Source organism: Nanorana parkeri, unplaced genomic scaffold, assembly GCF_000935625.1.
Source record: "Nanorana parkeri isolate BGI_ZX_2015 unplaced genomic scaffold, ASM93562v1 scaffold226, whole genome shotgun sequence".
Lineage (NCBI taxonomy): Eukaryota > Metazoa > Chordata > Amphibia > Anura > Dicroglossidae > Nanorana > Nanorana parkeri.
The window spans coordinates 797,117-821,096 of record NW_017306494.1 but is presented as its reverse complement, the minus strand read 5'-3'; the positions used below and the strand labels follow the sequence as shown (position 1 = coordinate 821,096).

Genomic DNA, 23,980 nt, shown 5'->3' with positions numbered 1-23,980 from the left:
GCCCTGGGGTTAAATTATACTACCGCCCTGGGGTTAAATGACACTACCGTCCTTGGGTTAAATTACACTACCGTCCTTGTGTTAAATTACACTACCGCCCTTGGGTTAATTTACACTAGCGCCCTGGGGTCAGATTACACTACCGCCCTGGGGTCAGATTACACTACCGCCCTTGGGTTAAATTACACTACCGCCTCAGGGTTAAATTACACTACCGCCTCAGGGTTAAATTACACTACCAACCTGGGGTTAAATTATACTACAGCCCTGGGTTTAATTTATACTACAGCCCTGGGTTTAATTTATACTACAGCCCTGGGGTTAAATTATACTACCGCCCTGGGGTTAAATGACACTACCGTCCTTGGGTTAAATTACACTACCGTCCTTGTGTTAAATTACACTACCGCCCTTGGGTTAATTTACACTAGCGCCCTGGGGTCAGATTACACTACCGCCCTGGGGTCAGATTACACTACCGCCCTTGGGTTAAATTACACTACCGCCTCAGGGTTAAATTACACTACCGCCTCAGGGTTAAATTACACTACCAACCTGGGGTTAAATTATACTACAGCCCTGGGTTTAATTTATACTACAGCCCTGGGTTTAATTTATACTACAGCCCTGGGGTTAAATTATACTACCGCCCTGGGGTTAAATGACACTACCGTCCTTGGGTTAAATTACACTACCGTCCTTGTGTTAAATTACACTACCGCCCTTGGGTTAATTTACACTAGCGCCCTGGGGTCAGATTACACTACCGCCCTGGGGTCAGATTACACTACCGCCCTTGGGTTAAATTACACTACCGCCTCAGGGTTAAATTACACTACCAACCTGGGGTTAAATTATACTACAGCCCTGGGTTTAATTTATACTACAGCCCTGGGTTTAATTTATACTACAGCCCTGGGGTTAAATTATACTACAGTCCTGGGGTTAAATTACACTACCGTCCTGGGGTTAAATTACACTACCGCCCTGGGGTTAAATTACACTACCGCCCTGGGGTTAAATTACACTACAGCCCTAGGTTTAAATTATAATACAGCCCTGGGGTTAAATTATACTACAATTTGCTCCAGGGGGCTCTGTGCCCTTATTATGTGGTGGGCTGCCTCGTCCCTCAGGTCCTGCGTTCGGCTCCATGTCCTCCCACCCAGCCGTTTGAGTGCCGGCACTTATGTGGCAGAGGGAGCGAGTACGTGCAGCCAAGATGGCGCCCGCACGTGTGACAGGCGAAGGGCCGGGAGGATCGTTACTCACTCGGTACCGGGCCGATCTTCGTCTGGATCGCATGGAAGTGACGCCTGCTGCCACCGGGACCCCTGCGAGGAGAAGGTAAGTAAATCAGACCCGATTTGTGCCGCTGAGAAGCAGGATGACTGGACGGATGAGAGAAGCTGCAGTTAAGCACGTCCGTTCAGTCTCACATCTCGGCCACGCCCCCCCACCCCAATCCTGTGGTTAATTTAATACAATTTTACCACGGCCCTCGATTTGAATCAATGTACACTATTGTCCTGGGCATAAGTTGAATTAAATTCCTCCGCTGCCCTGGGGCTATCTTTCTGGGTTAAATTATACTACAGCCCTGGGGTTAAATTATACTACCGCCCTGGGGTTAAATTATACTACCGCCCTGGGGTTAAATTACCCTACCACCCTGTGGTTAATTTACACTACTACCGCCCTGGGGTTAATTAATTTACACTACCGCCCTGGGGTTGAATTTTTCACTGCAGCCCTTGGTTTAAATTACCCTACCACCCCGGGGTTACTTTACACTACCGCCCTGTGGTTTAAATTACACTATCGCACTGTAGTTTAAATTACACTATTGCCCTGTGGTTTAAATTACACTACCGCCCTGGGGTTTAAATTACACTACCGCCCTGGGTTTTAAATTACACTACCCCCCTGGGGTTTGTGCCGCTGAGAAGCAGGATGACTGGACGGATGAGAGAAGCTGCAGTTAAGCACGTCCGTTCAGTCTCACATCTCGGCCACGCCCCCCCACCCCAATCCTGTGGTTAATTTAATACAATTTTACCACGGCCCTCGATTTGAATCAATGTACACTATTGTCCTGGGCATAAGTTGAATTAAATTCCTCCGCTGCCCTGGGGCTATCTTTCTGGGTTAAATTATACTACAGCCCTGGGGTTAAATTATACTACCGCCCTGGGGTTAAATTATACTACCGCCCTGGGGTTAAATTACCCTACCACCCTGTGGTTAATTTACACTACTACCGCCCTGGGGTTAATTAATTTACACTACCGCCCTGGGGTTGAATTTTTCACTGCAGCCCTTGGTTTAAATTACCCTACCACCCCGGGGTTACTTTACACTACCGCCCTGTGGTTTAAATTACACTATCGCACTGTAGTTTAAATTACACTATTGCCCTGTGGTTTAAATTACACTACCGCCCTGGGGTTTAAATTACACTACCGCCCTGGGTTTTAAATTACACTACCGCCCTGGGGTTTAAATTACACTACCGCCCTGGGGTTTAACTTACACTACCGCCCTGGGGTTTAAATTACACTACCGCTCTGGGGTTTAACTTACACAACCGCCCTGGGCTTATCTTACACTACCGCCATGGGATTAAGTACAATAATAGCTAGTTATCTGGTTACGGGGATTTATTCACATTACATTTTTCTAGTCTGTGTTGAACCCTGGCTTCCAATGTTATGTCCATTTTTTTGCATGTAAATACAGTGGAGAAGAACACATTTAATACCTCAGAGTTCTACTTGTCATTCGTGATCAACCTCCTGTGCTCACCTTTTATGGGACCTACCTGTTCTATTTTTACCTTTATAGTGTTTATATATTAGAAGAATGTTTGGGAGGTTTTTTTGTCTCTTTTTTTTATTGACTGTGCAAATATGTTGGCCACTGGTTCCCTTTAAAATGTTGTTCAGATAGGCAGAAATAATGAAAGTGATTAAGCCTGCATCACCTGACTTAGCCTGGACACTGCAGACAGTATTTCCAAAAAATTTATTGAGCCAGCTATACTGCAACAAGAGTTAGCCAACCACCTGTATCTCAGACATTCCCTATTTCTTTTTTAATTTAGTTGTCTTTAAAAAAAAAAAAAAATTAAATACCTTGGAGCTGTTGGCTGGTAAAGGTTGATCTGAGAAAGGATCCTTGCTGTAGCTGGCCAACTGGAATGTATATTGCAGTACGTGAAGCGCAAGAATCTACATTTTTAGTTTAAGTATATGGGAGCTTGCAGAGGGTTAATGGAAAATGTGTGCTACATGTGGTCACACTTCTCATATCTTATATAAGGTGTGTGTTGGTTGAATGTGAGCTCACATTTTTTCATTACATCCCATGCTGAGCTCATATGAATTCCCAGCATACAAAGCATGTTTAGCAAGTGCTAAATTCCTTATAAATCATAGAAAATTGTCTGCCTTCTTAAAATACAGTACAATAATCTGAAAATTGAACTGGAGGAGAATGATGTTATATGTTGAAAAGATGATAGGTGAGCCTTGTCGTCCTGTAAGAATTCTTTCTTATAACAAGAATGTGGAATAGATTTGAAACCAAAATGAGTGATTTTTAAATAACTCGAAAGATGAATCATCTTAATCACAATACGTCCATAGCAAATGGTCCATTGTGAATGGTGGTGGGGTTTTTATTCAGAAAATTAAATTATTTGGCAGTGTAAAGGGCAGAATTAAAATTGTAAAGACCATCTCAGCAACAGGTTGGGAATAAATTTCAGATTCAGAATAAAGAGACTTAAAAAAAACCTGTCCTGAGAATATATATAGACTGCCCTCGCTGACCTTATTTGTTGAAAATATTAGCTGGCTGGTTAGTCATGCAGATCTAAAATTGGGGTAATGGAGCGCTGGACTCCAAGCTTGGTGGCGGTTCTGACCAAATCCAACGATTGTTCTAGTGCAGGGGTCAGCAACCTTAAACACTCAAAGAGCCATTTGGACCTGTTTCCCACAGAAAAGAAAACACCGGAAGCCACAAAACCCTTTTGACATCTAAAATGAAGATAACACGGCATATATCGTTTTTTACCTTCATGCTATGTATAGCATGTATATAGGTATATGTGGGCTTAGTAACGCACTGGACTCTGGGCTTAGTAACGCACTGGACTCAGTGCTTAGTAATGCACTGGACTCTGGAATTACCTGAGACCCCGCAGAGCTCACCTGAGAGTGACCCTACAGAGCACACTATAGATCCTGCACAGCCCATCTGAGACGCTCTATGGTGGGCTCTGCAGGGCCTCAGGTGGACTGGTCGCCGGGGTCCCTTTCCCTGTACCTCCTCCCAACTCCTCTTACCTGCTGATGCCTGGCCTCCTCCACCCCCTCCCCTGTCACCTCTGCCATGCCGCCCCTGGTACAGTTGATACTCATGTAAGAGGCCCCTCAGGCTGCCCAGACCCCTCACATGGGTACCGGCCATACCCCCCTGATGGCGGTGTTCTATCAAAGTTTGTGACTGTGTTACAATGTGTGACCGCTAATACGTCAAGCATTCCAACGCTTTCTCAGCTGTTCCATGGCAGATCGGCATCGCAAATCGTATGTGCAGGAGAACTGATCTGCCCTGGAACAGCTGATCGGTCCTGAAATGTCACTTCTGTCCGACTCTGAGTGCGATCTCACATTCCAGCCACTCACAAAGTCGGATAGAAGTGACATTTCAGGACCGATCAGCTGTTCCGGGTGGTGCCCAGGACCAGACCTCACTGGGCCCCCCACAGCCTGAGACCCCAAGGCTCCGGCTGTAGTTTCACCCCTGGACAGGGAGCCGTAGCAGAGGGATGAAAGAGCCACATGTGGCTCCGCATCCACAGTTTGCTGACTCCTGTTCTAGTGCAACAACTCACTGTTGCTGGTGGAGTCCCAGTGGGGCTCCTGGTAAAGTCAGCCTGTATGGAGTGTAAGGATGAGAGAGCCAAGCTGTAGGAATTGACCCAGATGTTAATTTTTAGTTGTCACTGTAAAAGGGTTTATCAAAGGTTGACACCCAGTTCATATCGGGGGTCATACACAAACATCCCGTCATCAGGGCTTGGATAGTTGGGAAATCCTGGATTTTAATTTTACATAAGATGTAGCTAGAAGCTTGGTTAGTAAGGTTGTTTGGTAGCATTGGCTATGAACTTTTGATAGACCCTTTTATAGTGAGAAATAAAGATTCATATTTGGATCAATCCCTACAGCTTTGTCCTCTCTTCCTTTCATTCCATACATGCTAATTGAAAGGTTGAATTTTTTTTGTTTTTGTTTAACTGATTACAGACTTACTGGGTTATTCACAAAAGGGTGAAGAGTTTGTAGAAGGCAGGAGAAGTGAACAATCTAGGATAACACAGCTGAACGTGAAAGTGAGCTGAATTGGAGAATTTTTCCAAATCAGCAAATCAGTGCACTTCATATTTTTGCTCCTCAACTCTGATGTAAATGATCCCACCCTCCCCCTCTACAGATTCAACACGGTTCGACACGGTTCCCCTATTGTTTACATGCAGCACCACAATGCTCCCTCTGCTGGCCGCATCTGCACATTACAGTCCCATACACTTCTATGTGAACATCACCCAGCCGGGAGCTGGATGTGCCCAGGAAAGGAAGACTTGCAGCTCTGGATGTTTTTATTTCCTCTAAATTACACTTTTATTTAAAAACAATGACCACTAACAATGCATAAAATGAGTAACATTTCACTGTGCACCATAATCCTTGCACAGCTCCCAATTGTCCCTCATTTTTAGGAACCTCATTAGTTGTCCCTGTTTTTAGTTTAATGTATAGAACTCTATGGAACTGCACTATTTAACTATACATATTGTTTTACTGAGCTAAACCTGTTATCCAGCCTCTAAATTATTGCATTTGTTATTTTGAAGAGTCAGTGTAAAGGAAAATAGTGGTAAAAGCAGCCTTGGGTTCACCCGGTCAGTTTTTTGCGTGCCTGGAAGTGCATTCTCTGCTTATATACTTATAATGTGTCCCTCTTTCCCATCTCAGGGAGGCATGCTCATTTTTGTTCTTCTGTTATCTGTCTTTTTACAAACCTGTTGCCTCAGGGCTCCTGGAAAAAAATATTTGATGCCCTGTGAGGCCTCAGTGTTTTGGAAAAAAATGTACTATAAGACACAACTGTGTTCTTCATCACTGCAACTGCTGGATTGTTGCCAGTGTTAAAAGAGAGAGAGGGAGCGAGAGACAGGCGCCAGCATTAGTGGCTGCAAAGCATTCATAAAGTTGTTTTCTCCTGCCGAGGAAACCCGTCTGGATTCACCTTTTGATGATTGTAAAGTGGCGCTGGCGTCAGGAGTCGTGAATCCTGATTTGTCTGATTGCCCATGAAATAAGCCACACATCGACGGCCAGTGGCTGCTCTGAAAGGATCCATCTCACTTATTTACAGATCTGGAGGCAGTCATGGGGTGTGATGGCAGTCTCATCATCCTTCTTTCCTTATGAGCCAAATCAACATCTGCGGTGATGTAATAATTCAGATTTTACATCCTTTGGTACAGCTACAAGGTTCACTTTATTTAGTCACATTGAACTTAAAAGCCAGTTGAACTATTATTATCCGAAATTACACAGATTGATGACTGCAGTAGCTTTAGATATCATATGTACACTCCAGGTGGAATTGCATATTAAATCTTAAAGCTGAACTCCAGGCATATATAAAAGACACAAAGTAATGCAGCTCTGTCACCATTAATACAGCCTTCTATTTTATTTATGTTATTTATTGATGTTCTCCCTGTGCTTGTGTGGGTTTCCTCTGGGTACTCCGGTTTCCTCCCGGAAGGTTAATTGGCTCCCGTCTAAATTTGCTCCGTATGTGTGTATAATATGACCTTAGATTGTAAGCTCCTTGAGGGCAGGAACTGATGTGAATATGCATTATGTAAAGCGCTGCATAAAATGTCGGTGCTTCATAAATACCTTTTATGAATAAAATAAATAAATAACTGTACCTGGATTTGACTTGGTATCAGCCTCTTGCAGTAACCTGTACAGCAGAGCTGAGACAGGGAAATGGAGCATCAGCCCAAGAAGCCAATCAGTTATGCTACTGAGCAAGAAGCATGCTAATGAGAGGAGGAGAGAGCAGAGTGACAGAGAAATGAGTTTATCAGTGTGCTGCTTCTCCTTTCACTGTCCAGTCACATGCTGTGGGTGGGGATGGATTGTAAGTGTTACTAAACCTCAGCAGATCATGGAGAGAGAGAAGGGAGAAATCAGGGTCTCCTGCCCTACCAGACAGGGCTGTGCTGTGTGGAAGAGCTGCCAGGACTGGATGGACAGCAGTGACAGTGACAAGGGGGGTGTGGCCCACACTCGGGTAACACCATTGCAGGGGTTACACCAAAATTAAATTTTGGTGTCACCTAGTCTAAAAGGTCAGGCACTCGCTCATGGACTGAGAGCCCAACAGTGTCAGGAGAGAGATAGGGGATCCAGCGGCATACCTCATCTTGCCGGGTGAACGTCCCCTCCTCTCTCCGTCCATCACCAAGATGGCCACCGCCAGGCGTCAATCAGATGGCCACGCATGAGCGATGTCACCCGGTCTCGGGATGCCCCTGATAGACAGCAATACAAATACTTGAGCAGGTAAAACAGCTGTATTATATGTATTTCATGTGTGTATATAGTGGTTTGCCTGACAATTGGTTTTATAGCGAGCACAGGGAAGACACGTCTGTTTTCCATCCCAGCATAGCTATGGTGTATTAAGCCACTTTTGTAGTTAACACCAAAGCGTTCAGTTCCAGAGCATGTGGAAAAACTGCAGCATGCCTTATTTTTTCTGCTCTGGAACGAACCAAAACGCATGCAAACACATCAAAAACACATGCAAACGCACCGAAAGCCCATTGTAGGCTTTTTTTTAAAAAAAAAACATCCCAGAACGCGCCAAAACACACTGCATTGCATTTGCAGAAACTCATGCAGATCTGGTCCGCATTTGGTGTGAACAAGCCCCAAATTGATATGATCAGTTAGAGTATACTTTGTAACAACATACTGTTCTAAACCTTAAGTCTTTCTTCCCAAATGAACCAGAGGCGAGGAGGAATGACCCTGCAGTGATGGCACTGACAAGGAATTGATCTGTGCTGCTGTTTATTTAAATAAACCTGTCACAGAGCTGGGCACCTCAGACTGAGCATATGAGGAAATAATGCATAAGCTGCGGCTACCTTCAGTGGAAGATGTACAGTATAAACATTCTCTACCGATACAGGAGCACAGGCTTTCCCTGTCTTTCCTTCTATGATGGGAATGCTGCATTTTATTTGCTTTGGACAGCATGGCATGGCAGTTGTGCAAAACATCATACAGAATTTGTTGAGTCTGTGATGGTACCATCAAATGCTCTGTTCGAATGAATTTCTGCAGGTGTACTGCCAGCTTTAATCTGTCAGTTTTGCACCAAGTAGATGTTTGTCTTTGTAGTCCATGTTACCTAATTATGCATCTTTTTTTGGGCAGGCAGATAGGACTTTGAAAGTTTGAGGATCTAAAACCAGCTGCCACACATTCTAATGAATGCAGCCACCTTTCAAGAAAGCCTTATGTGTATACACTGGTACTCCCAGAGACTAAAAGTGGACCTGAAATGTAAAAGTTTGCTATGTTGTAAGGAACCGTTTGAATTTGTTAAAGATGTTAATTGCATCTAAGCAGTACCCTGAGAAATGTTGTCTTTGCCTTGAATTCCACCTGAAAATTAGCAGTGCGCTTCCTATTATGTAAGTGTGCCTAGGCTCTCCTGTACCTACAGCCTCATATATGGATATCTGCAGTGTGAGATCTAAGGCACTACCGCCAGTGATATCACTACTTTGCTGCTCACTGTTCGCTTGCTGGAGGTTCTAACAAGAGGAAGCAAAGCCCTGCCTCCGCAGTGAGACACAGTGCAGGACAAAGCATGGCATAGCACATCATCAAGCTCTACACAGTCTGCGCGTTCCACAATTTCCACTTCTGTTGTGGAGTCAAAGCACATTGGGATTCCAATCTGTTTTTGTGGACACATGTAAACAAAAGACTGTGTTTGCTTTGAGCTAGGGATCACCTGGACACTTTTAAGGCTACTTCACACCAGCCACAGTGCTGCACTGGATCGCATTGTGGCTGGCTCACTTTGTGCTGGGTCGGGAGAGGGTGTGGCAGTGCATTAAACTCACGCCCTCTGGCTGCAGTGCGATCGGCCGCACGGGAACGTGTGTCACATCAATGCCTGCGTTCTGGTCAGGTCAGAAAAAATGTGCTTGCAGCATCTTTTCTGACCAGACCGGGCCGTAGCCACCGCTCCAAGCTCACTCCCATGATGGACTATAGTTTCAATACAAATTAGTATGAGATTGTAGTCTACCCTGGGAGCAAGCTCCTGCGTGAACCATGGGGAACAAAAGTAGCCACCCTCCAGAAGGAAGGACAGTGTCAGCACCAATTCAGAGATGATTTGAGGATCTACAGCCGAGTGATACACAAATAAGATACATTTTTGTTAATAGTTAAGGGACTTGAATGTATTTTTAAGATTTAACTCCTGAGTTAAGTGTCAGTCTAAGTCAGTGGTTCTCAACCTTTCTAGGGCCGGGACCGCTTGGTAACATTTGCCAAGTTGTGGTGACCCCCAACGGTAAAATTTAGGGATGACGTGGCTGCTGCAGCGACATCTGGCGGCGTGGCAGGAGAACACACTGTTTCGCTAGGAGAGGGCTGAGGAGGACACACAGCGACCCACAGGCTGAGAACCACTGCTTAAAGGAGACAACAAATCCTCTATTTCAGCGGTTCTCAACCTTTCTAGTGCCGCGACCCTTTGATAAAATTGCCCAAGTCGTGGCAACCCCCTAACAGTATAAGTATTTTCAACGCAGAATAACGCCAGCTACAGAGGAATACAGAAAATCGCAGCAATAGTACATTATACTATATGGTACTATTGCTGGGATTTGTAGTCCTCTGTAGCTGGCGTTATTCTCCATTGCGCCGTATAATTTATTATTGCTGGGATTTGTAGTCCTCTAAAGCTGCTGGTATTCTGCAGTGTGCTGTATAATGATTATACGGCGCAACGCAGAATAACACCAGCTACAGAGGAATACAACAAATGTACAGTGTATAATGTATTGCTGGGATTTGTAGTCCTCTATAGCTGATGGTACAGCATAATGTACTAGTACTAGCAGCTAGAGAGGACTACAAATCCCACTACCCTAGCAATACATTAAAGCAGCACCATGTGGAGGGGGGGGGTTAGAGAGTGCAGGCCTACCTGAGCAGATATGTACGCCGTCAGAATTGGCTATTGCCGTCAGCAATAGCCAATAGGAATCTAGCTGTGTGATCCTATGGGTTTTTTTTTTCTCTCACTGATTACGGCCTGCGGCCCGATGTCAGGAAAAAAAAAAAGCAGAGAAAGGTTCGCTATGCTCGATGCTCGATCGAGCATGGCGAACCTGCCCGGGAAGAACGTTTTTTTTTTTCTCCGATTTACGATGTCTGAGTTACGATGCTCCGATGTCAGAAAAAAAACGTGGAGCAGACCTTTCCCGGGGCCGCGAGGCGACCCCCGGCAGATAGTCATTCAACCCCCCACGGGGTCGCGACCCCCACGTTGAGAACCGCTGGTCTAAGTAATGGGAAGAAGATCAGCTGCAGGGAGACGACAGGCAACATTGGTGACTTATTCTCTTCCCACTGTTTGCTTTTTTTGGGGGCACAGCTTCCATCAGTTCTGGAAATGTGGAGCAGGTGAGGTGAGTAGCTCGTCCTGAAGTTATTGTCAAAAAGGAGACTAGAAGGTAGTCAGGAAGTGTTGGCAAAGGTCTTTTCCAGGGTGTATAACGGAAACCAAACGTCAGAACGAGAACAAGGGACAAACACATAGAAAACACAGATGAAGTCCTAACAGGCAGAGCACTAGCAAAATAAGGATCAACTGAAGTAATTTTGAAATGCAAAGATTTCCCGTGTAGCCGCAATGAGGAAACAATTGGGTCACATTGTCCTACAGGGTGCTCTTAAGGGGCGCTCTATAGCAGGATGCCCAGGATTTGATTGATTCATGGACTTAGTTGCTGGATCATGGCTATCATTAAAAAGCAGTAATTGTAGCTCTATTTGCCGAACCCACAAAAGCCACCCACAAGTGCTGTTTAAAAATGGTGATGTGGCTTAGAGAGAAATCTGAAGTACCATTTTAAAGTCACTCTTTAGCTAAAGTGGTTAAAAGAGATTCCTTTTTAAACCAAAATACTTTCTACATTTTATAACGGTATAGCTAATCTAGCGCTAAATATAAACTATTTACAATTTTGTCCCAGCTTGTGAAGCTGGGAGGGCTGCCAATAAACAAATTAGCTGTTCTTCTAAACCATACACCCAGAATAATTTGTGTTCTGTATCCAACCTGTTTTAAAGCAGAACTCAAGGAAAATAAAACAAAATTACTAATTAATGCAGTTGTGTATTTATTTTTAAAAATGTACCGTATTTTGCGCTCCATAAGGCGCACCTGACCATAGGACGCAGGGAGGTTCTGTGACAGCAGCTGTAGTTAGTGACAGCTGAGACAGGTGGCGCTGTGATTACAGTGCCACGGTCTCAGTGATCCCACAGAGCAGACGAACAACGGATGTTCTTCGTCTGCTCTATGATGAGCTCCTATGCCGTGGTCACGGGTCCCCCAGAGGAGCGGGAACCCTGAAAACCACGGCTGGGGGCCCCGGACACGATCACCGCTGCCGCTCGATTTGATACAAGTGATCTGATTATCAAATCGCTCCATAAGACGCCTTTATTGAGTGCATCTTATGGAGCGAAAAATACGGTATTTCTTAACGTGTGTTCCTTGTCAAAACTTTTTTTCTTAGTTTTGGATAATGAGGGTAAGGATTAGAACTTAATTCAGGCTTTTTTTTTACTGCTATCCTTTCTCCTGTCCTGCTGACAACGTTTTACCAGACAGGAAGTGATGGTCAATTTCCAGCAGCAACACAGGCACAAATGAAAATGTTTTCATTACTAGAGTAGGGAACTGCTAGAACCCCTATCAATTTTTTTTTATTTCTGTCCATGTTCGTCTTGCTGTTTTTTTGTCTTACTTCCTGTCTGGTGAAACTTGTCAAGAGGACAGGAAGTAAGGATAAATGCTTGTAACATAGCACTGGATAGCAGTAAAAAGTAGAGTTCTAATCCTTTCCCATCTTATTGAAAACTAGAAAACTAGCTGGCCATACAACTGACCAAACACTTCACATGTGTTTACTTTTTGTTCAGTCACCTGTATCTCCAGCACTTAGACTGGGAAAAAAAGAAAAAAAACGTGTGGTCAATCAGGTTCTGCTGCAGTACACATGGGTTGATGGCAGAAAATTGTATGTGCCAACTGATGGTCTGTCAGTCTTTTGCTGCTCATTTATTGTCCAAATAGCAGGCTAAGGGTGTGTTTGACCCAGCATTCTTGACCAAGCAGTTAAAAGTTCGGCTATAAAATTATTCAGGGAATGCAAGTCAATCAGAAGAGACCTACAGATGAGGGTTGCCATTAAATAACCAAGTCAATCGAAAGAGGCCTACAAATGAGGGTTGTATGGCTAATAAAGATAGATGAGTGTTGTATGACTAAGAAAGATAGAGGAGTGTTGTATAACTAATGAAGATAGATGAGTGTTGTATGACTAATAAAGGTAGATGAGTTTGTATGACTAATAAAAGGTAGATGATGGTTGTATGGCTAATGGTTGCATGGCTAATATGAGAGTTGTATGGCTAATAAAGGTAGAGGACGGTTGTATGGCTAATATGAGGGTCGTATGGCTAATAAGGGTAGATTAGTGTTTTATGGCTAATAAAGGTAGAGGAGCTTTGTATGGCTAATAGAGGTAGATGAGGGTTGTATGGTTAATATAAGGTTGGTATGGCTAATAAAAGTAGATGAGGGTTGTATGTCTAATAAAGGTAGATGAGGGTTGTATGGTTAATATGAGGGTTGTATGGCTAATGAAGGTAGATTAGTGTTTTATCGCTAATAAAAGGTAGAGGAGGGTTGTATGGCTAATGAAGGTAGATGAGGGTTGTATGGTTAATATGAGGGTTGTATGGCTAATGAAGGTAGATTAGTGTTTTATCGCTAATAAAGGTAGATGAGGGTTATATGGCTAATAAAAGGTAGAGGCGGGTTGTATGGCTAAAATTAGGGTTGTATGGCCAATAAAGGTAGATAAGCATTTTATGGCTAATAAAGGTAGAGGAGGGTTGTATGTCTAATAATAAAGGTAGATGAGAGTCTCATGACTAAATAAGGTAGATGATGGTTGTATGGCTAATATGAGGGATGTATGGCTAATAAAGTGTTTCACTCCTTTTAAATTGCAATACTGTCAGTCGCAGTTTATTACAAGCAGCCACATCTTATTCTTGATAAGTCTAACTAATCATGCTGCATGGCTTCTTTCATAATAATACATTGTCACAAGCATCCATAATCACCTCATATACATAGGTGGGAATTTATCAAAACCGGAGCAGACAAAATCTGTAGCAGCTGTGCATGGCAACCAATCAGAATCCACCTTTCATTGTCAAAGCTTAATTGAACATGCTGAAGAGAGAAGCTGGTTGCCATGGGCAACAGCTCCAGATTGTGTCTGCTCCAGTTTTCCCCTCATAGTATTTGTATAGTACATGCTTAAACTTTTTCTCCCTGCCCTCCGTCTTTTCTTTTCTCCACTGTTCTCCTGGAGTCTGTCTCCCCCTTGCAGCCCTAGAGGTTGTACTAACAGGTCTCTTCTGCCAGGTTTCTTCACGGTGGCACTCGTTCAAAAACCACAGGGATGGTACATCACTTAAAACTGTTTAGTTTTTGTATTAAGTGCTCTTACTGCGGAGGGAACCTAACTGGCACAGAAGACCCACTGATCTGAACTCCAGAGCTTCAAGGAGGAGAGACAGCAACCAACTCTAAATGAGGACAATAGCTGGTTAGACGTCTGCTCAAGCTAGACAAATGCTCGATTCCCCCATCCATACTAAACAGCATGGATGGGGGAATCTCCTCTGCCAGGATATTAGATTCAGCAACCGCTGAAAATATGGATACAGGCACTGTTTGGCTGAGAATTTTTCAAAATGTTTTTTTCCACAAAAGTTGCTTGAAAAATAGATTTTAGTCAATGGGGGGGGGGTGCAGACAGGGCCTTGAATTTTAACCATTTTAGCAGGAATCAGCCAAAACTAGAACAGTGTATGGCTAGCTTTAGGCAGGACGTTTAGTTTTTAATGTGTAAAATGGATAAAAGGTTGGCTTTAGAGCGTTGGAACCTATGTGAGCCATGCCATGTCTGCAGCTCCTCCACCTGCGTATCATCACAACTGAAGCATGAAAATAAGCTTATGTTTGTTCTGGGATCAACCAGAGCATTTTTTTTTTCTCTGCACCAGTTGACACACTTGAAAGGAAGGGTGGCCACACACAGATCCTAATACTAGAATTCTTCCACATGTGTCTGACTATTAGAGACATGAGGACCCAATAGCAGAAAGTGTTTTTGGTTTTTTTCTTACAACGTACTAATTTTTTGCCATGCAGAATTTAGAATCATTTAGCAATGATGCTCCATGGAGTTCTTCTTTAGGATAAAACCATTCTTAACAAGCATCTGTGTTGTTGCACTGCATTTCCCCAGGATAATTTAGGTCAAAAGGAAAATTAAATCCATCCTTATTTAATATGCTCTAGAGTGGGACATATTGTTCCGAAACACAAATCTTTCCTGCCAAATGAGCCAGAGGCAAGGAAGCAGGGCCCCTGCAATGGTGTTACTGGCAAGTCATCGATCTGTGTTGGTGTTTTTATTAAGTAATTATCTTTACAGAAACGTTGCTAAGAAAACAGAACGAGGTTCACTGCAAAAGAAAAATACTACCCACATGGAAATAACAGACATGTATGAAGTAAACACAGAAATTGTAGTTACTTTGAATGTTGTTGGTTTAAATCGGAAAAAGTAAAGTCACATACAAAATGTAATTCACATGTAAGTTCATCATCCTCCATATCTATATGAAAGGCTTTCCTAAGTAAAATAGGCTTTACCTAAAATGTGACTTGTATAACTCAGTCATGTGACCTTTCTAAGAACCACATAGTCTATTCCTTGTCCTCTGTTTGTCTTGATGTTACTTTAGATTTAGCTGTTATCTCCCCTCTACCTGTTGCCGATTCATTTTATTGGTCTGTCAAAAGTTTTGTTTACATGGATGTTAAAAGGAAATGCTTTTCATGCATTTTTACTCCTGTTGAATTTAGTGAAGCATGTACATCTTAAATCTCATCACGTCACGGTGATTAAACACTCAATGCAGTGCTCGCGCCACACCTTCCATTCATCTAAATATTTTGTCCCAGCTGTTAAGAGAATATTTAAAGAGTAAGTCCACTTTCAAATGATAAAAATGACAAAAACCTGTAAAAAATAAATGTAGGGTACATAATTACCGCACAAGCCATTTTGTAATTTAATGTTATGAAAAATTACCTTTCCATTTAAAACTGCAGCCGCTGTAATGTTCCAAATCTGCCACAAAAATTCAATGCAATATGGCGACCTGGGGGACTTCTGTATACACTAGGTGTATGGAACACCCACAGAAATGTCACTTCCTGCTTCTGTGATTGGCAGGCTGACTTTCCCAGAGGTCTGCACTAAGCTACAAGTACAATTTTTGGCTTCCCTTGCAATTGGAATTTCATTTTTGGTGAGATACTCCCTAAGGCCTCATTCACACTAGAAACGTGCTGCGTGCACGGCCGTATCGGGCAGCTCCCGGGAAGGACAGGTGCTGCGTGTAATTAGTACGCAGCCCCTGTCCTTCTCTGTGGGACTACGAAGCCGCACGCAGCCCTATGCTCACCCCAAGTGCAGGTCCGTACAGGTGCGGATGTCCAGGCTCAGAAGCAGACAGGATCCATCTTGCCAGCGTACCAGTACGGACACCCTCATGAATGTGCAGGGTGGGTGAGCGTAGGGTGTAGGGACTCAGATCCTGCAGTGCCAGACGTGTCCCCCTGCTTAAGCCAGTACATGACCGGGCCCGTCTGAAGTTTGCTACAGAGCATTTGGATGATCCAGAAGAGGATTGGGAGAATGTCATATGGTCAGATGAAACCAAAATAGAACTATTTGGTAGAAACACAACTCGTCGTGTTTGGAGGAGAGAGAATGCTGAGTTGCATCCAAAGAACACCATACCTACTGTGAAGCATGGGGGTGGCAACATCATGCTTTGGGGCTGTTTCTCTGCAAAGGGACCAGGACGACTGATCCGTGTACAGGACAGAATGAATGGGGCCATGTATCGTGAGATTTTGAGTGCAATCCTCCTTCCATCAGCAAGGGCATTGAAGATGAAACGTGGCTGGGTCTTTCAACATGACAATGATCCCAAACATACCGCCCGTGCAACGAAGGAGTGGCTTTGTAAGAAGCATTTCAAGGTCCTGGAGTGGCCTAGCCAGTCTCCAGATCTCAACCCCATAGAAAACCTTTGGAGGGAGTTGAAAGTCCGTGTTGCCCAGCGACAGCCCCAAAACATCACTGCTCTAGAGGAGATCTGCATGGAGGAATGGGCCAACATACCAGCAACAGTGTGTGCCAACCTTGTGAAGACGTACAGGACACGTTTGACCTCTGTCATTGCCAACAAAGGATATATAACAAAGTATTGAGATGACCTTTTGATATTGACCAAATACTTATTTTCCACCATAATTTGCAAATAAATTTGTTCCAAATCAGCCAATGTGATTTGTCTGGATTTGTTTTCTCATTTTGTCTCTCATAGTTGAGGTCTACCTATGATGCCAATTACAGGCCTCTCTCATCTTTTTAAGTGGGAGAACTTGCACAATTGGTGGCTGACTAAATACTTTTTTGCCCAACTGTAGTTTGAACTAGCTGGATCTGTGTCCTTTTCAACCTTACCTACTAGAGTATGTTACTATTATTGAAAATATTTTTGAGAGTTTAATACTACTAGTGACTTACATTGTTGATTAGAGAAACCTGCGAACTACAGTTGTATGAAAATCAGCTTGCACTTGAATATCACCTCTCACAAAGCATCAGTAGTACTTTGCAGTGAATTCCCAATCCGAAAGCATCCAACCTGCAAATGAAATGAAAATATCAGTTAATGCTGTGGGATTCAGCCACTAAACACTGCCATTATGGCACCAGTGGTCAGTCTAACATGCTGTATTTGCTATAAGTTTAATTTATCATCATGAAAAGTTGAATGCATATCAAGTTGGCAATCCACATGCCAGTGTTCGTGTTTGTAGTAGTCAGAGAGCATCAAGGTAAAACCAATATTAGCCTTGTCACGTAAACAGAGACCATTACACAGGAAACATACAGTATCAAAACAAGCCTTTTGCACACAGTGGCAGCAAGAACAGGGCCTTGATTCAGCTGTCAAGGGACAGGGGTGGTTCGTGGATGGAACCAAGCCAGAATAAATGATTGCCAAATTGATAGAATGAGGCGACACAGTCTGCGAGCAGAACTTCAGTTATGAAACTTTCACAAGTTAATGCAAATGTTTAGCCTGAGACAAGCCAGCCAGTGTTCATGACTTGTGTGATGTAAGAGGGTAGACCAGCTGGATTCAGCTGGGTAAAATGACTCGGCTGTCTTTGATTAATAAAGGCCAAACCATAAAAACGGATGATGGGTCTGAAGATAGAGTCAATGTATTCCCACTTGCCTGACTCCCAATTACATTGACTCCACTTAACACTGCTGTTCAATGACTGCATTCTAGCTATGTTTAGATGGAGGATCTCAGTTGTGTTATTATTACTGGTAATGGATGAAGAATTACACAAAAGTGTTACCTGTTTTTTTTTTTTAACTCCTGCTACATGCAAGGGACCCTGGGCATGTTACTCTTTGGGATCCCTGCTTATGTCACTGACTGTGATATCATGTTAGACAAAATACCAAATGTTATAAGTGATTGAATGCTTAACTGTCTATGTCAAGTATTTATAAAACTACACTAAAGTCCATAAATGTGCAAATTAAGCATCAATAAAGGTCCACAGATCTTTTGATATATTTTAAACTTCACCATGCCTACCCAGATACAGTGCAATCACTGTGCTTGAACTTTTCAAATGACCACCTTCACTTTCTTGGACAGTCATTCGCAGAACTTTCAGCATCACTTTTCGTTTTACAACACATGTTTGCTTTCCAAGCCTCTGAAGCTCCAGACATTTTGCGATCTACTCTGAACTCTGTCTTTGTGCTCCACTAGTCCACCTAGGCCCTCCTCAGACGCGGCAAGTGATCAGTCCAACAGTCCAATAGCAACCTTGCATAACAGAGTTCTTTGCCATGAGGTACCATGTTGAACTTCCAGTGACCAGTATGAGAGAGTGAGAGTGATAACACCAAATTAAACACACCTGCTCCACATTCACACCTGAGACCTTGTAACACTAACCAGTCACATGACACCGGGGAGGGAAAATGGCTAATTGGGCCCAATTTGGACATTTTCACTAAGGGGTGTACTCACTTTTGTTGCCAGCGGTAGAAACATTAATGGCTGTGTGTTGAATTATTTTTAGGGGACAGCAAATGTACACTGATGTACAAGCTGTACACTCACTACTTTACATTGTAGCAAAGTGCCATTTCTTCAGTGTCGACACATGAAATGATATAATAAAATATTTACAAAAATGTGAGGAATGTACTCCTGTGAGATACTGTATATATACACACACATACATATCATACACAGACCTGAGGCATCCCAGATTCCCATCTCTTCAACTGTCCCTTACCTCTTCCAGCAGGGGTGCAGTAATGAAGCAGGGAGCCTGGCATGTGGCTATGTGACAACCCACCCAGCTTTCTGATTGGTTGGGAAGCCTGGGAAACTGCAGCTATGCTTGCTCTCTGCTTCCCAGACACCAAGGACTACTGCTGTTATGTGAGGCATGTAAGCGGCAAGTGCTGCTGCACTCTGTATTATGGACTAGTCACAGATATCCTTGTGATTTATCCACCGGCTCCGTGACTAAAAACATGGTGCCCACTATTGCGGTTGTAGTGTTACGCATGGGTGGTAAGGGTGTGCCAAGGCAGACCCAGCATACCCTGTGTGCACTCCTATGTTTAGGCTTAGTTTGCATATTTGTTTGCTTTAGTGCAGTTTTTTAAGTAAATCACATTTTATTAACACACTAATATATAAATCTTCCGCTCAGCTTAAAGCAGGCAAAATGATGCTGTCATAGTATTTAACATATTTAAATATTAAATGTGCCGAGCTGCTCAACAGCTCGGCACATTTAATATTTGTATTTGTTTGATAATTACTTATTAGTGCCTGGTAGCTTTCACTATATTGCATTGGCGCAGATCATATTGTATTCTATTCTCATAGTATTACTGCCACTAGAAGGAGCCCAGGAACATGGTCTTTTACAATACAATCTTTTAGATTGTAAGCCCTCAGGGGCAGGGCCCTCCTTACCATCTTGTCTTGAATTGTATTGTAATTGTAATGTCTTCCTTACATTGTAAAGCGCTGCGCAAACTGTTGGCGCTATATAAATACTATGTAATAATAATAATGGTCAGGGGCACAGCAACAAAACTTGACAGAATCTCTAATTTTCCCTGTTGCCCCCAAAACACACAAAAAACAGCTTTGGCTGCAGTTGGCCTTTCATGGTCACATTTTTCATTCCATTATCTTGTTTACATGAACCAACTTGTGATCGCATTAGAGGCCCTTTCATTTCTAGAAATCATTCCACACATATGCAACACCAAACAGATGCAAAAAATACTATTTTTCTTTGCAGAATATTTACATTCATATTTGAAAATATTATCTGGTTCTTTAACAGATTCCAAACAATAATGAATCTCATTTCCTAATATGAAATGACTGATATTTTTATAATCATTATACAGTATTTATGTAGTGCCAATAATTTGTGCAGCACTCTACAAAATAAAGGGAGATAGTAAATGAGGGTTAGGGGGGCACTGCTCTTAAGAATTTACAATCTATAGTTCACATTTGTATACTCACATAAAATCTCTACCATCTCTTCTCACATCTCCCAGTAGAAAGAACAGATTTCTATAATCAAATGATTTATTCTAATTATCCTCTCAATAGAATATCTTAAAATAGTTCCTTCTTTTCTGAAAAATGTGAAACTTGATCTCTGCTAATTTTATGATCTCATGAAGCTCCTTGGTGAAAGTTCTGCCCAAATGGCTTTTACAGGCTTAGTAAAAATTACACCTACCCAGAGACAGAGTTTCCGGCTGTCTCTGAATCTTTTGCCATTCCAGAATGAACATGTCATCCTAGCATAAAACGGCTCCAAACAGTGTACTGTATTCTCCAACAACGATGACCGCTATTCATCAACTATAGCCACATGTTTATGTGAAATATATGTCGACTTCAAAACACTTGGGTTTTTCATACATTTATCTAGTGAAAAAATATGTAAAAAATGTGTGATTTGTAATATTTCTTTTTATACATTTTATTTATTTTATGTCTTAGGTCGTGATTGTCAGTGGCCATCTGGACAGCTGGGATGTTGGGCAAGGAGCCATGGATGATGGTGGTGGAGCTTTTATCTCATGGGAAGCCCTGTCTCTTATTAGAGACCTTGGTAAATATTTATAAATACTCTGGTCTCCATAGAATAATAGGCTTCACAATGTATTAATTCAGGTTACAATTTACTTGCACGAGATTCCTGGGTGGTTTGCACATAAGGTAAAGTCACACAAGTTGTGTTCTATGTGAGATTCAACCCAAGAAAGGGGATACATTAGAACCAGTGAAACAATGAGTTATGTTAAGCATGTCATAGACTTTAATACCAGACCACCTGACATTATTAATTTCAGTGGTCCAGTCTTTTACTAATTTAATAATACTAACCTTTGACCAAATATGTAATATGCTGAATATTCAGCACCTTAGCCTCATTTCAAAGTCAGGTGAGAGAAGAGCTTTTACAATGAGCCACCACTCTTTCAGTAATGGACGAATACACCCTGGCCCATCTGTAGAGGAACCTCTATGGATTGAAACCTGAAATCATGAGATTCGCATCTCAGCTCCCTCTCACGCTAAAAATAATTAAGACCCCTTGTTGTAAAAGATCATAGGGCTTAGTTCCCCCCTTCTCAGCCATTTTATTACAAAGGTATAAGACATGTGTGGGGAAACTCCGGCCCTCCAGCTGTGGTGAAACTACAAATCCCATGAGGCACTGCAAGATTCTCACAGCCTAAGGCATGACTCCCAGAGACAGATGCATCATGGAATTTATAGTTTCTCCATAGTTGGAAGGTCAGAGGTTCCTGGTAGAAGACATTTCAGACCTTAGACTTAGATTTACGGCAAGCTGTCATTACCTGCCAACAGCAACTGCTTCACTTGCCTCAACTGTTCCACTTTCTTTCCCTATTGTCATTCCTTTTTACCATCACCTCCTGTAGAGAACACTAGCCTGCCTCCAGATTTTGCATGCAATGGTACAAGCGAGGAACAGCACAGGGGGTAAGTGGAGTGAAAAAGGTAAACTTAAATGCATACACTAGCCCAGTCTGAAAGGGCGCCATTTATTGATACTCTCTGTACCCGTTCCTTTAGCCATACAGGGGGTGGACGATCAGATCGCTGTAAGTTTGATTCTGGGGTCTATAATTCTATTTATTTTTTGATGGTGGGGGTCAATAAATGAGGACTAGATGGGCACTAGGGCTTTTTGCTATAATTATCCCTAACAGAGAAGGCACACCAATCATGAAAATTGTTAGTACAATGATATTGAAAAGTAGCAACTTAACCAAACCACCTCAATGCCACTTAAGACATATGCACCATCATATGTGTACAAAGTATTCTTTGTCAAAGGTTTTTGATAAATTGGCATTGAGCTGTGATTGTTGGTTTTTAATACAATTTTCTACCAAATAAAAAAATGACTTATGCTTTTCCTGAATTACATACCTTTATTTTGATCAAGCTGATCTGGTTACAACATGGGGGTAATAGCAGGAAGGAGATGTGTGTTAAATCAGACCTTTCCACTCAAAAATAAAATTCTATTAATGCATTCCCCTATGTATGATGATTAATAATAACAGACATGTCAGGTGTAAAATGCTGTGATTTAGAAATACTTACATTTGCAGAGCATTCACTTCCTGCTTTGAAAAGGCAAAATGACTTCAATTTGGCAAAGCAATGCACACTGGCATTGCCTTGTCATCAACAGAGCATTGCTGGGAGATCTCAGGGATGATGTGCATGGTCACATGTGCTAGTCACATGTCTCAGTCACATGTGCCAGAAATTCAGGAAGTAATAGGAGAGCTAGTAATATGCCCTTGGTAAAAATGGCCACTGTCAGAAGACTGGGGAAGAAAAGAGAAATAAGATATGCAAAGAATACAAAGCCGGCATTTATCTAGAAATATGTGTTTGTATATTGTCATTACTAAACATTTCTAAAGGTGTTGTTGTTATTTTAAAGATATGGGTAAAGGTCCGCTTTAACAGTCCAGGGCAGCCTTTTCTCAACCATGATGCAGGGGCACACTAGTGTGCCTCCTGGTCTCAGAGGTGCCTTAAAATGTTGTGGTAGTGGGACTGTGATGTGAATGGGGGAATGAAGAATGAGGTGAAGGGGGCTTGTGTGGTGAAGAGAGATATGAATGGGGCTCCTGATGTGAAAGGAAGGCTTCTGATGTGAAGGGGACATACTGATGCAAAGGGTGACTCTGATGTGAAGGGGGATCTTGATTGGAATGGGGTACTTCAACGTGAAGAGGGAAAACCACTTTTTTGTGTGGGGGTCCCCCTTAAAATCTATGACCTTTTAGACTGGGGTGCCTCAAGATTTTGCATACTTTGCAAAGAAGGGTGTAGTGACTAAAAAAGGTTGAGAAACATTGTTCTAGGGGGGCAGCATCCTTTGGATTTGTGTTTTAAGAGTTAACTTTTTTCAAGTTAGGCCAATACAATTTTTTTATGTCCTTTCACAAATTAAAATCATAGACATCAGATTGTGGCTGGATCATGTTATTAGATCTTTTTTTTTATAGACTGTCTCATAAACATCAGCACACTCAGATCTTGTAAGCATACAGTTGCATGACTATGAAGTATGGAAAGCAGTGCAACCAGTACATTACCACCAGGTAGTTGCTTGATAAATTTGGGGATTATCTTAAGACTCTTTTGAAACCAATTTGTAGCTTTAATTTGCCTTTGCGTGTCTTAAATCAGATATTCCTGGTAATAAACATAGTTCAGATGCTAGTAAAGTAGTTAAAGACCCCTCAAAAAAGGTAATGCCAATGTCCACCAATTTCTGGGAATAACTAATAGCTATGTAAGATAAAATTGGATTGTATTGTATTTCTATCGAATAAAATAAAATAAATTTTTATCTTACAAAGCCATGAGTTATCCTGAGAAATTGGTGGACATTGGCATTACCCTTTTTTGATGGGTCTTTACCTCCTTTACTGTTTTGTTAAGGGTATCTTCCGGATATCTTAAGTTTCTCAGAATTCTCTACTTATATAATTTATAGTAAACCTATATATTTTAGACGGGGACCCCTCATTGCACCTAGGTGCACATCTATATACTTCAGATGCTAAAGGGCCTAGACTAGAGACTTAGTGCAAGTTTTAAACATACTGCAGGCAAAAAAGTGCATTTTAATGCAACATATTTTCTCAGCAGCCTAAGACACACATTCCTTAGCAGTATAATTAATATATTGATGACATAGAAGGAGGATGTAATTTCAAGGTACCTACCAGGAAAATCATTTGCATGCT

At 42.3% G+C, this 23,980-nt stretch overlaps 1 protein-coding gene across 2 annotated transcripts in view; it reads left to right on the top strand.

The window, feature by feature from the left end:
- CPQ (carboxypeptidase Q) overlaps window positions 1-23,980 on the top strand; it is a 294,636-nt gene that overhangs the window by 189,386 nt on the left and 81,270 nt on the right. For both annotated transcript variants that reach the window (XM_018556153.1, XM_018556154.1), the window contains exon 4: window positions 20,673-20,784. In XM_018556153.1, coding sequence (XP_018411655.1) covers window positions 20,673-20,784 — 112 coding nt within the window. The remainder of the gene's footprint in view (window positions 1-20,672; window positions 20,785-23,980) is intronic.